General features: G+C 38.4%; 1 protein-coding gene across 2 annotated transcripts in view; it reads right to left on the minus strand.

Moving 5' to 3' along the window:
• KDM5A (lysine demethylase 5A) overlaps positions 1-14,536 on the minus strand; it is a 99,425-nt gene that overhangs the window by 60,502 nt on the left and 24,387 nt on the right. For both annotated transcript variants that reach the window (XM_086714362.1, XM_086714363.1), the window contains exons 6-10: positions 13,568-13,673; positions 12,343-12,434; positions 11,601-11,759; positions 9,305-9,424; positions 8,450-8,608 (exon numbers count right to left, since the gene is read on the minus strand). In XM_086714362.1, the coding sequence (XP_086570488.1) occupies positions 8,450-8,608; positions 9,305-9,424; positions 11,601-11,759; positions 12,343-12,434; positions 13,568-13,673 (636 nt within the window). The remainder of the gene's footprint in view (positions 1-8,449; positions 8,609-9,304; positions 9,425-11,600; positions 11,760-12,342; positions 12,435-13,567; positions 13,674-14,536) is intronic.

The following is a 14,536-nucleotide window of genomic DNA, read 5'->3' on the forward strand; positions in this document are numbered from 1 at the left end:
GGTCACGATATCACGGTCCGTGAGTTCGAGCCCCGCGTCGGGCTCTGGGCTGATGGCTCGGAGCCTGGAGCTTGTTTCCGATTCTGTGTCTCCCTCTCTCTCTGCCCCTCCCCCGTTCATGCTCTGTCTCTCTCTGTCCCAAAAAATAAATAAACGTTGAAAAAAAAAAAAAAAAAAAAAAGAGTCGCAGAGGACAAAATAAGAAAGTCCATCATAGGTTTAAGTAGGAATTCCATGCAAACTGGTGCAGCCACTCGGGAAAACAGTGTGGAGGTTCCTCAAAAAATTAAAAATAGATCTACCCTATGATCCAGCAATAGCACTGCTAGGAATTTACCCAGGGGATACAGGAGTGTTGATGTATAGGGGCACTTGTACCCCAGTGTTTATTTATAACAGCACTTTCAACAATAGCCAAATTATGGAAAAAGCCTAAATGTCCATCAACTGATGAATGGATAAAGATGCGGTTTATATACACAATGGAATACTACTTGGCAATGAGAAAGAATGAAATCTGGCCATTTGTAGCAACATGGATGGAGCAGGAGAGTATTATGCTAAGTGAAATAAGTCAGGCAGAGAAAGACAGATACCATTATGTTTTCACTCATATGTGGATCCTGAGAAACTTAACAGAAGACCATGGGGGAGAGGAAGGGAGGGAAAAAAAAGGTACATAGAGGGAAGGAGGCAAACCTAAGAGACTCTTAAATAGTGCGAACAAACTGAAGGTTGATGGGGCGTGGGAGAGACGGGAAAGGGGATGATGGGCATTGAGGAGGGCACCTGTTGGGATGAGCACTGGGTGTTGTATGGAAACCAACTTGACAATAAATTATATTTAATATTAAAAAAATAAGTAGGAATGCCATTAAGAAATAGTAAAGAAATAGGGGCGCCTGGGTGGCTCAGTCGGTTAAGCATCCAACTTTGGCTCAGGTCATAATCTCGCAGTTTGTGAGTTCAAGTCCCATGTCAGGCTCTGTGCTGATAGCTTGGAGCCTGGAGCCTGCTTCAGATTCTGTGTCTCCTCCTCTCTGCCCCTCCCATTCTCATGCTCTGTCTCTCCCTGTCTTTCAATAATAAATAAACGTTAAAAAAAAATATAAACAAAGAAATAGTAATGAAATACGATTCATACCCTCAATATGCTTTTTAAAAAAGGTTTTCAAAAAATACTATTCAATATGTTTTTTAGTTGGTTGGTCAGCTGGTTGTGTGAAAACATAATCAATCTAGTTGAAGAGGTAAGACCTACATACAAAAAGTTTCAAGACAACAGTATACACATGGAACTCCAAACACAGATAAAAGAGTAAATTCTTTAGTTCTTCAGAGGACAATAGTAATTAGTGTGGGTTTGCATCATTAAGAAAACTTTTTTTTTTAAATATTAATGTTTATTTATTTTTGAGACAGACACAGACAGAGAGAGACAGAGTGTGAGCAGGGGAGGGGCAGAGAGAAAGGGAGACACAGAATCTGAAGCAGGCTCCAGGCTCCAAACCGTCAGCACAGAGCCTCATGCAGGGCTCAAACTCGTGAACCGCGAGATCATGAGCTGAGCCGAAGTCAGAGGCTCAATCGACTGAGCCACCTAGGCACCCCAGGAAAACTTTATAGAAAAGAAGAACCTGAGTAAAGCTTAGAAAAATAGATAAGATGTGACAATGAATGACAGAAAGACAGAATATATACTGTCCTGGCTGGTGAAGGGGAAGACTGAAATCAGTCATACTCAGAAACACAGGAAATAAGACTAGAAAAGAATGGATCTTTAACCTTAAATTAAGAAGCTTGGGTTTTATCCTATATTCAGAAAAGAAATAAAACAGAATCTGAAAAATGAAACAGTATAAACATAGTATCTTAAATATTTTTAAACTTTTGTTTACGGAAAGTTTGAAACATAAACAAAAGTAGACAGAACTGCATAATGAACTCCAGAAGACCTCTCAACCTTAACATGTTAAGTAAAAGCAATATATTTAAATTTTTTTAACGTTTATTTATTTTTGAAACAGAGAGACAGAGCATGAACAGGGGAGGGTCAGAGAGAGAGGGGGAGACATAGAATCTGAAACAGGCTCCAGGCTCTGAGCTGTCAGCACAGAGCCCGACGCGGGGTTTGAACTCACGAACCGCAAGATCATGACCTGAGCCGAAGTCGGACGCTTAACCGACTGAGCCACCCAGGTGCCCCAAAGCAATATATTTAAAATGACTGCAGAGACAAGCAGTAAGCAGGAAATCTGGTTAACCTAACAGGCCTAAGACTACTATTCTTCAAAAAGCCTACTTAAAGTTCTCTTGGCTGGTATGTGGAAACTTACATGGCAAACAGCTCCCTACACTAATAAAAAGAGTGATTTATGATGCCTAGACCATACAATGTAGTTTATGTACACTTGCTTTCCTTCTGGGAGTTTGGGATTTTATAGTATGTGTTAAGCAGAGGATGCCCAGGTCACCAGCCTCCAATAAAAACCTTGAGTTGGGTCACTAATGAGCTTCCCTGGTAGGCAATACTTCCTACACATTGTCAATTTGATACTAGTGCCTTCTATGTAACTCCATTAGGAGGACTCTTGGATGCTTCTACCTGGTTTTCTCTGGATTTGGGCCATGCATCTTTTTCCCTTTGCTGATTTTGCTTTGTATTCTTTCACTATAGTAATCATAGCCATGAGTCCTCCCAGAAAATCACTGAACCTGGAGATGGTCTTGGGGACTCCAAACACAAGTGGTCATTATTTAAGATTATGACAATCATCCCAACATGATGTGACAGGACCTAGACAAAGATGGTAGTAGCGGGTATGAAAAGAGGCCAGTCCTACAGAAAATAATGAAAAATGAACTAACAGGATTTAGTCAATGACTTAATATGGAGCCAAGCACAAGAAGAAAAAAATGTTCCCAAGGTTTCAAGTTCTGTGCCTATTTTTATTCCTTAGAAGCCCTGTTGGTAGAGCACATTGTATTCATAAGACAATATATTAACTTCAGAAGTACTTCTCCAGTAAACTATGACTCCAGAGAAATATGCTATCATTGGGACGCCTGGGTGGCACAGTCGGTTGGGCGTCCAACTTCAGCCAGGTCACGATCTCACGGTCCGTGAGTTCGAGCCCCGCGTCAGGCTCTGGGCTGATGGCTCGGAGCCTGGAGCCTGTTTCCGATTCTGTGTCTCCCTCTCTCTCTGCCCCTCCCCCGTTCATGCTCTGTCTCTCTCTGTCCCAAAAATAAATAAATGTTGAAAAAAAAATTTAAAAAAAAAAAAAAAAGAAATATGCTATCAGATACCAAGAGCTATCTCATGCAGAAGTTCAACACAAATGTACAACACCTAGTGAAATGTTGGTAGTTATCTGCTATTCTAGTACAGTAACTTTACCATAACTGATATTAAGTATAAAAAGTCTGAAGATTTTACGCAAACTCTAATTAGTCCTTAAAATCCTTTTGTAATAAAGAAGTCCTCTTATTCTATCTTTAAACACAACAAAAGTATCCTGTGAAAAACATTACTGCTTAGAAAACAAAGAGCAAATCCATGATCCAGTCTAGAAAAAAAGTTGTATCACCTGTCTCTTTATACTATGGTTGGTTACAGCCCAGCATTTCTCCACATTCATGAAGGTGAATAGAGCAAAAGCAGAAATAGATAAATATTCATTTAAAACTCAAACATGGAGAAAGACTAATATTTGTATTATTAATATTAGGTGCTTAGGTTTGACACTTAAAATAATCTTTAAAATCTCTGTGACCTTGTTTTTAAGATCAGAAGATATAAATATCTGTTTAAGAACAACTTAAAAATTCAGAATAGGGGAGCCTGAGTGGCTCAGTCGGTTGAGTGTCCAACTTTGGCTAAGGTCATGATCTCGCAGCTCACGAGTCTGAGCCCCGCATAAGGCTCTGTGCTGACAGTTTGAAGCCTGGAGCCTGCTTCAGATCCTATGTCTCTTTCTCTCTCTATCCCTCCCCTGCTCACACTCTGTCTCTTTCTCTGTCAAAAATAAACATTAAAAAAAAGGTTTTTTAATAAAAAAAATTCAGAACAGAAACAAAATTCAGAAAAAGGCAGAAAAAGTCTCTTCCCAATAATTCAGTAATTGCCCACCACTTGGCAAAGGAAGGGTATAAAGAAACTCTGATGTGTTTCCTTATACCTATAAAAACCAGATTAAATTCAGTGATACTGAACAAACCATCTGTATATTATCTATGTTCTCCATCTATTGTAATCATTCTCTTTCTCCCTTGGTAAAACCCAATGTGTATTCTCTAATCTATATTATCCTAACCTGATTATTCCAACCTGTACTCTACCTATGCAGAAGGAAAAATATAATAACAAGGCTAAAATAATAAGAAAGCCAAAAGATGTAACTTTTGATCATAAAGAAATGAAACAAAATGAAAACTTAATTCAGCACACATTAAGTGCTCAGATACTGGTTGGCATAATATCCAATGAGATGGTACCATGAATAAACTGGGTAAGTAATGCCATAAGGAATTAGGATGAACTGAACAGGGCCTGAAGGGACTCAAAAACAAAAAACAAAAAGGGTAAGACCACGTAAGTAGTATACTCCATTTCTTTTTAAAAAGAATATGCAATTCTGCATGTGTGATATATAAATGCTTGCATAGAGGGGCGCCTGGGTGGCTCAGTCAGTTGAGCGTCCGACTTCGGCTCAGGTCATGATCTCGCGGTTTGGTTCGTGAGTTCGAGCCCTGCATCAGGCTCTGTGCTGACAGCTCAGAGCCTGAAGCCTGCTTCGGATTCTGTTTCCCTCTCTCTGCCCCCTCTGCCCCTCCCCGACTCATGCTCTGTCTCTCTCTGTCAAAAATAAACTTTAAAAATAAATAAATAAATAAATAAATAAATAAATAAATAAAATGCTTGCATAGATCACTGTATCTGAAGAACAGCTAGAAGATGAAATAGTTTCTTCCTCTGTTACATTGGTGATCTGGGTAGGAGGGAGACTTTTAATTGTAAAGAATTTCCAGCAGTGGTAATATGGAGAGGTTGGGCAATTCCCCTCCACAAAAAACAAAGATAAATCTGGACAAAATTATCAAAACAGCCATTTCTAAGGCACTATAAATCAACTAAAGGCAAACAACAGAACAAGACAAAAAACTGAGAAGCATTTACAACTGAAAGACTAAAAGCCTGAATAAAAACATTCCCAGATAAGCAAAGACTGAAAAAATTCATTCCTTAGCAGACCCATACTACAAATAAAAGCAGTCTTCCAGCCTGAAAGAAAATGACCTGAAAAAGTTGGATCCCACAGGAATAAATGAAGAGCATCAGAAATGGTGTATTTGTGAGTAAATAGGTAAAAGAGTATATGTGTATTTTTTACCTTCTCTTAACTTTTTAAAAAAGATGGTTTAAAGTAATAATTATATTGCTGTGTTGTCATGTTTATACAATACGTAGACATAATGTATAACAATACAGTGGGAAATGAAGAAAAAAGTTGCTATATTCACCAGAATTAAGTCAATATTAACATAAAGTAGGCTGTGTAAAGACCATTTAAAAAGTTAAAAAGGGGCAAAAGGGGCACCTGGGTGGCTCAGTCAATTAAGTTCCTGACTCTTCATCTTGGCTCAAGTCATGACCTCACAGTTCATGAAATCGAGCCCCGAGTCAGGCTATGCACTCAGCGTGGAACTTGCTCGGGATTCTCTCTCTCCCTCTCTTTCTGCCCTTCCCATGCACACACGTGTACTCCCTCCCTCTCTCTCTCTCTCTCTCTCTCTCTCAAAAATAAACTTTTATAAATAAATAAGATCCATATTATAATTCCTAGAACCACTAAATAACTAAAAAGCATATAAGCAAAACAAAAAAATCTAGAGGAATTAAAATGGTATTATGAAAAATATCTGTTTAACACCAAAAAAAGGCCACAGAGACAGAGGAACAAAAAAACCCACAAGACACAAAATCACAAAATGAACAGACATGAATCAACCGTGTCAGTAATTATATTAAGTGTAAATACACTAAATACTCCAATCAAAAGGCAACCCTCAGACTAGGTTTTTTAAAAAAGCAAGATCCTGGGGCACCTGGGTGGCTCAGTTGGTTAAGTAGCCGACTCTTGATTTTGGCTCAGGTCGTGACCTCACAGTTCAAACCCCCTATTGGGCTTTATGCTAAGAGCACAGAGCCTGCTTGGGACTCTCTCCCTCCCTCTCTCTGCCCCTCCCCTGTTGGCATGCACGCACATGTACAATGCTCTCAAAAATAAATAAAAATAAGCATTTTTTGTTTTAAGAAGGCAAGATCCAATCATATCCTCCTACAAAAAACACACTTTAGATTCTGAGATAACAGATTCAAAGTAAAAGAATGTTAAAAGATATACCTTGCAAATACTAACCTTAAGAGAACTGGGATAGTTATTCTTTTTTATTTTTTAATTTTTTTTTAATCTCTATTTATTATCAAGAGACAGAGCATGAGCATGGGAGGGGCAGAGAGAGGGGGAGACACAGAATCCCAAGCAGGCTCCAGGCTGAACTGTCAGCACAGAGCTTGACATGGGGCTTGAACCCACAAACTTCAAGAAGCATGATCTGAGCTGAAGTCTGACACAACCGACTGAGCCACCCAGGCGCCCCAGGATATTCTTTTAACTATATATCCTTCTGCACTATGTAACTTTTTTTTTTTAACCATGTGTAACTCTTTTCATAGGAAATAAAATTCTTAATCACTGCCAATATAGAAGGAAAGGAAAAGTGAAAAGGACCAAAATAATGAGAAAAAGAAGTGAATGATCATCTTAATTCAGCTTTATACATAAGGGTCATCTCCTATTTGACAGAACTTCAATATATATTACAGTTTAAATGCATTATTTGAAAACCTACCTGCTCAGGTGTTAAAGGAAACTTAATTTTGAACCTATCAAGAAATGTAACTCTTTTTAAAAAAATCTTAAATCACTTCAAACACAAAGAGGCAAAATTTTTTTAACTGGAATCAAAGTTTTAAACTAATTAAAATGGTTGGGGCACCTGGGTGGCTCAGTCGGTTGGGTGTCCAACTTCAGCTTAGGTCATGATCTCACAGTTGGTGGGTTCAAGCCCCACATTGGGCTCTGTGCTGACAGCTCAGAGCCTGGAGCCTGCTTCAGATTCTGTGTCTTCCTCTCTCTCTCTCTTTGCCCCTCCCCCACTCATGCTCTGTCTCTCTCTCTCAAGAATAAATAAACATAAAAAAAAAAAATTAAACTAATTAAAATGGTTTTGGGGCGCCTGGGTAGCTCAGTCAGTTAAGCATCCGTCCGACTTTGGCTGCCATGATCTCATAGTGTGTGGGTCTGAGCTGTGCTAACAGCTCAGAGCCTAGAGTCTGCTTCAGATTCTGTGTCTCCCTCTCTCTCTGCTCCACCCCCGCTGTGCTCTGTTTCTCAAAAATGCACAAATGTTAAAAAAAGATTTTAATAAAAATAAAAATAAACTAAAATGGTTTTAAAATGCAAAGTTAGTGGGAGAGTGGGGAGAAAAAATAGTAATAGTAATAATAAAATGCAAAGTTAAGGGGTGCCTGGGTGGCTGAGTCGGTTAAGTGTTCCAACTTCAGCTCAGGTCATGATCTCACAGTTCATGAGTTCAAGCCCTGCATCGGGCTCTGTGTTAACAGCTCAGAGTCTGAAGCCTGCTTCAGATTCTGTGTCTCCCTGTCTCTACTCCTCCCTCACTCACTGTCTTTCTCTCTCTCAAAAATAAACATTAAAGGGGCGCCTGGGTGGCGCAGTCGGTTAAGCGTCCGACTTCAGCCAGGTCACGATCTCGCGGTCCGGGAGTTCGATCCCCGCGTCAGGCTCTGGGCTGATGGCTCAGAGCCTGGAGCCTGTTTCCGATTCTGTGTCTCCCTCTCTCTCTGCCCCTCCCCTGTTCATGCTCTGTCTCTCTCTGTCCCAAAAATAAATAAATGTTGAAAAAAAAAATTTTTTTTAAATAAACATTAAAAAAAAAAAAGGTTTTTTTAATGCGAAGTTAAATTTTTAAGGGTACTTTGAATGTATTGTTTTTAATTTTTTTTTAATGTTTATTTATTTTTTGAGAGAGAAAGACACAGCATGAGCAGGGGAGGGGCAGAGAGAGAGTGAGAGACAGAGAATCCGAAGCAGGCTCCAGGCTCTGAGTCGTCAGCACAGAGCCCGTCACGGACTGTGAGATCATGACCTGAGCCGGAAGTCAGACACTTAACTGAATGAGCCACCCAGGTGCCCCTGGATGTATTGTTTTTAAAACTGATGATAATATATAATGTCCAAATCCTACAGATTGAATATTTTAAATGAATGTAATCCCTTAAAATTAGAGAAAGGCAGTTTTCTACTATGCAAAGGCTAAACCAGCTTGGGCTAAGTTTGAATTACTACTATCTGCTCTGCACCTCTTCTTCTGGCAGCATCTTTCTCCGACCATCCTTCACAGGAAATCCACTTCCAAAGTCTTTTGAGGAGATATCAGCTCCATACTCTACAATAACATCTTCTTCAATGCTGCTCACCAGCCGCCAGAATTCCTTTTCTACTAGTTCTGTAGGAACCATCTATGCAGGGAAAACAAAGACTACAGATTACTAACTCACTATAACCATAACCTTCTAAAACATAAAATGCAGATCAAGTGAACACAAACCCATGATAAAATGAAAAGTCTTATTTCCAGAGCTGAAAAGACCAGGTTCTTGGCTTTTTCCAATGAGGATAGCGAAATGCTAAAGGCAACCTAAATGTTCAGAAAAACATAATAAACTTGAACTGCCTTTTTCTGTAAACTGTTTTCCAACTAAGAAATATAAAAATGACCCAGGACATCAAGAAAGAAAAAAGGAAATGGAAAAATCAAGGCTGAATTTTAATAGCTTTGGCAAATTTTTTGGATAAGGATATTAAAAAGCCCAAGATCCCCTAGGAGAAGAACAAACTTCATATTACAAGTAACAACAAAAGGAGCAACTGCCACATACTTCATGGTTTTCTATAAAAGATTTCCTACAGAACGCTAATAAACAATTCCAAGATCAAAGCAGATTTCTCAACAGGAGAGTACACACTGCCACATTAGCAAATGAAAAAAATAGAAACAGATGCCAGGCCCCTGATCTTTAGATTTAATATTCTATCATCTTTCTCATGCTGTCCCGATTTTCCACAAAATGATGAAAGTAAAAAGCAAACCAAAAGCTTTGGACACAGATAAATCTTCAGACTTCCCCAAACCGACCTAAAAGAAAGATACTCACATGAACTGGCATATTGAAATAATCAGACTTAAAATTATCTGCCATCTCTCCAAAGCTCTGAAGTGTATACTCTCGTACAGCTTGTTCAAATCCAAAGGCCTCTCGAGGTTTATTGCATTCCTAGGAAGAAGAAATACCTAAGATTAACTCACTGAAAATGAACAAAATATTAAGGCTCTCAGGCATTACCTTCTTTGATCATTTCCCTAGGGGAAGCAAATCCAATCAACCTTAGCAAAACAAGTATTAATTACTTGCAATATGAAATCAGTAAATAATGTTCTAAAACCTTAACTGCATTTTCACAGCCTTCCAGTAGGAAGATGGCAATGAGACAGTTTCAGACTCTGGAGTTGGCATTAAGCTCGGCACCAAGACAAGGTGAGAGGGGCGCCTGGGTGGCTCAGTCGGTTAAGCTCGGCACCAAGACAAACACCTGGAGGACTACTGACATGCAATCAAGCCCAGGGATGCTACTCATTCTCAGTTTACCAGTGGATTTAGCAATGGAGAAAATAAATGTTCACAGACGAAGGAAAGATAATGGATAAAGGGATATCCACTTGACTGCTAGAATATCTAGCTATAGGAATGGTTGTTTCACACCACCAATCACCCTAACCAGTATCTTAACAAAATTCTCAGAGTATAACTGCTTTGGAATCATCTAACCATGAGAATAACAAATAATTCAAAGCTCTGAATACACCTACATACAACCCAGCCAACTCCTTCCTTTCCATATCCTACCACAACATTCTGTTAAGCAAACGGATTAGGTATTTCAGGACAATAATGTCAATGTAATCTTTGAATAAGAATAATTTAGAATAATCAAGTAAAAATTTAAATAAGCTAATAGATACTATCCATTATCTGTTAACATGAGAACTGGAGGCATAAATCCTAAGTTCTAGAGCTTTATGTCTGATTTCTACTTTGGTTTTTTTTTTTTTTTTGAAGTTCATTTATTTAAGTGATCTCTACACCCAACACGGGTCTTGAACCCATGACCCCAAGATCAAGAATTACATGCTACAGGGAGCCTGGCTGGGTGGTTCAGTCAGTTGAACGTCTGACTTTGGGTCAGGTCATGATCTCATGGTTTTAAGTTCGAGCCCCGCACTGGGCTCGCTGCTGTCAGCACAGAGCCTGCTTTGGATCCTCTGTTCACCCTCTCTCTGTCACTCCCCTGCGCTTTCTCTCTCTCTCTCTCTCAAAAATAAAACATTTAGGGGTGCCTGGGTGTCTCAGTCAGCTGAGTGTCCGACTTTGACTCAGGTCATGATCTCGCAGTTTGTGAGTTTGAGCCCCGCATCGGAGCTGTCAGCACAGAGCCTGGAGCCTGTTTCAGATTCTGTCCCCCTCTCTCTCTGCCCAACCCCACTTGTGCTCTGTTTCTCTGTCTCTAAAATAAACATTAAAAAAAATTTTTTTTAATTTAAAAAATTTAGGGGCACCTGGGTGGCTCAGTCAGTTAAGCATCTGATTTCAGCTCAGGTCATGATGTCACAGTCCGTGAGTTCGAGCCCCGCATCAGGATCTGTGCTGACAGCTCAGAGCCTGGAGCCTGCTTGGGATTCTGTGTCTGTCTCTCTCTGCCCCTCCCCCGCTCATGCTCTGCATCTCTCTCTCTCTCTCTCTTAAAAGTAAATAAACACTAAAAAAAAAAAATTAATTAAAAAAAATAAAACATTTAAAGAAAGAGTTACATGCTCTTCCGACTGAGCCAGCCAGGTTTCCAGGAATATGAACGTTCTGAGCAAGAGTATCATTCACCTACAGCAATAAACAGAATTATCTAACTGATAGTCAGAAAAAGAGTTTTTGAAAGGCAAACTGCCGTAATACAACTGTTACATTTTCATTCAATATTGCTCTTAAAAAATCCTAGATATTTTAGGGCACCTGGGTGGCTCAGTTGTTAAGCATCTGACTTCAGCTTAGGTCATGACCTCACAGCTTACGAGTTCGAGTCTCACACTGGGTGAGCTCGAGCCCTGCTTCAGGAGAGCTAGTGCTCTGCCGATTCGGGTAAGCACAAGCCCTGTTTCAGGTAAAACATGAACCCTGGATGAGTCCACCTCTCTCTTTCTCTCTCTCTCTCTCCCTCTCTTTCTGCCTCTTGCTTACCTGTGCCCTCTCTCTCTCTCTCTCAAAAAAAAAAAAAAAATCTTAGAGATTTTAAACATTGAAGAACAAAGCAAGCACTTTTGGAAATTGGATTTACTATATGTGTGTATGTGTATATTATTGTTATTAATTAAAAAAGAATCTATAAAGTTTAGGCTTGTACCTCAGCAACACATTTAGGACACCTCCAGTCTCCTTTGGGCACATCAGGTAGTGGGGGAATTAAACAAAATGTATGATAGCTGTCATCACATCCATCACACAAAAGCAATTTATCTTCATTATTTCCCCGACCACAAAACATACAAACATAGAGATCAACCTGTTAGAAAACAAACAAAATAAAAGTCTATTTTCTACAATAAGTAATACTGAATTTTTACCAGGAATTCCTTAATTGAAACAAAATAATGTATACTAAAAAGTACACATAACTTAAATCCTGAATATTTTTTAAATGACTGTATTTAAACAGGTTTTCATAAAATCTCAATTTCCTCAGCACTTCTACTTAATAAAAGCATATCAAGGTATCAGAATAAAGAAAGACTTTCTAGACCACTTGAAAGTCAATTTCTATAAATAAAATACACCATGTCATCCTTCCTATACACAAACACTCTTTGTAGAGAACGAATACTGAGCACTGTCCACAATACAGCTCAAGAATTTAGATTCTTATTCTCTCATTCACAAGGTATACATGAGTATAACTTAGGGGAAGAGTCAATGTAAATGGACAAAGCAAGGTTAACATTACATAAACGAAAGCTGCAACTTTAAATTTACCATCTAGTCTTCTAACCAAATGAACTAACCAAATGGCATACTAATACATAACGAGATAAAAAAGTGCAAAACTAAAAATAAATCCTTTCCCTCCTGACACATCTCAGAACACTTACAAAGTTAACAGAGAGAGTTCCTTTCCGTTGTCTCATTTGCATGTTAAATGCGTCTGACCTGTTGGTAACTTTTCGTCTTCGGGAGACCTCATCTTGAAATAAAAATAGTTATATAATAATAGTAAAAACTAATGTTGAGAGCTTACTCTGGACCAGACACTACTTAAAATTATTTAAATTAAAACTCACAACACTATGAGGTAGATATGCTACTATCCCCATTGAAGATAAAGAATCTAAAGTATAGAGAAGTAACTTGCCCAAAATCATAAAGCCAGTCAGAGGCAGATTTGGGAATCCATTCCAGGCAATCAAGCTCTAGAGAGCTTAACTACTAATTCTATACTGCCTGTATGTAGTACTTATCAGGGACTAACTTGAGACTAGTTTTCAGATCACTGCCAGCCAATGCATTAAGTACAAGAATGAAAAAGACAATTAAGTGCTTAATTCTTAAAAGGGTGATAATAAATATCATAATGTATTTGGTAAGTCCTATCACACTGAATGTTTTTAGAGTGATGGGACAATATTATCTGATCCTCCAGAGTTCTCGTCCACAATCTGAATTGTGATTTATATCATGAAATGGATAATAACTAATGTGACTTGTGATTATAGCACTTCATTAAATTCATATATACTAAAAACAAATCCAACAAAACCTTTGTTAAACTGAGTTTTCAAACTGACATGTACATAGAACAGCAAAACTTGACCTTTACATTAGAAATTTTACTCACAAGAAGTTTCAAACATACTAAGCTGAGAGTAACTAGTCTTTCTTCACAGTTTTTTTTAAATGAAGTGTCATAATGTATCAAGATAATTATGGAAAAACAACAAAATTGGAATTAGAATGTAAGTCATGAACTCCCCGCAGTACATGTCAATAGTAAAGGTCACGGAACCCTGTCTCTGAATTTAAAAGCTTTAGATCACCAAGTAAGAACCATTTATTTCACCACTCTCTCATAAACTAAAGCATTCAGAAACTATAAATTTCTGTCACATATCAGACATAAAAATGAAAATTTATCTCTTTCAAATATAAAAATTCAATAAAATATGGTTCCTCAAGCCTTAAATTCAAGATTATCTGCCATAAAGGGTGATCTAAAAACCATACTGCAAGTTTACACTCAAGAAAATCCCAAGGCAGACCGCAATTCAAATATTATTTTTATTACCTTATTTCTTTTCATGACCAAATAACAGATTTTACCTTCTTTATCTTTTGCTCCCATTGCTAGGCCCACAACCTTAGGGCCAGCCCCAAAAATTCGAAGTTTCTTCAGTTCCGTGTTTCTATTCACCTCTCCAGATTCTGACTAAAACAATAAACAAAACTCGTATTATCTAATTATTCTGATTCATATATTTATTTTCCTAACCAAGAAAAATTTCAAGATCCTCTTCAAAATGAGAAAAAAATTAACTGATTTCTTCTCTCTAAATCCACTCACTGCCTCATTACAACAGTTGAACAGTCATCCAAGCACTATGCAACACCCAGCTTCCTTTCAACAAAAGAAAACCTATCTCTAAGAAAAGCACAGTTGTCAATTAAGTTCTGTCCAGAGACAAATAATACTGGTAATAACCAATATAATACTGGTAATAACTCAACAGAGATCCTCACTTCTAACTTGCTAATGGACATCCTTCTTTGAACAGAAGGCAGTATGCCTAGTCCATGAGATGAATGATTATCCTAAGCCAGTCATGCCATTTCTCATTATTAGTGATGACCTAGCCAGAGGTAGAACTGTTACCCTGGTCTAGCCAATGAGACACAAAGAATGTCTACTGGAAGTCTCTTGGGAAGATGTTCATCTTCTAATGAGAAAAAGCTTCTCGAAGAGTAAGCCTTTGTCCCAACTTCCTTCCATACTGCTAGGAGATTCACCTGGTGAAAGTATGGTGCTGGACTATGCAGCAACCACAATGCAATTAGGAAGAAATATATTACCCACACACTGAAGAAAGCAAGGCAGAAAGATGGAAAGAGCCTGGCCCTTCATGGCAATGTGCAGTTGCTGCATCAATCCTAGAACTACCTATACCTGTAAATCTTATGTGAAAAACGTGTCCTTATGTGAAAACTGTGTTGTTAATGTTTAAACTGATGTCATTTGGCATTCTAGTACTTGAAGACGAGAGCATCCTGGTAGACACAAGTGTTACATCATGA

Source organism: Puma concolor, chromosome B4 (assembly GCF_028749965.1).
Source record: "Puma concolor isolate L17-30 chromosome B4, mPumCon1.1.hap2, whole genome shotgun sequence".
Lineage (NCBI taxonomy): Eukaryota > Metazoa > Chordata > Mammalia > Carnivora > Felidae > Puma > Puma concolor.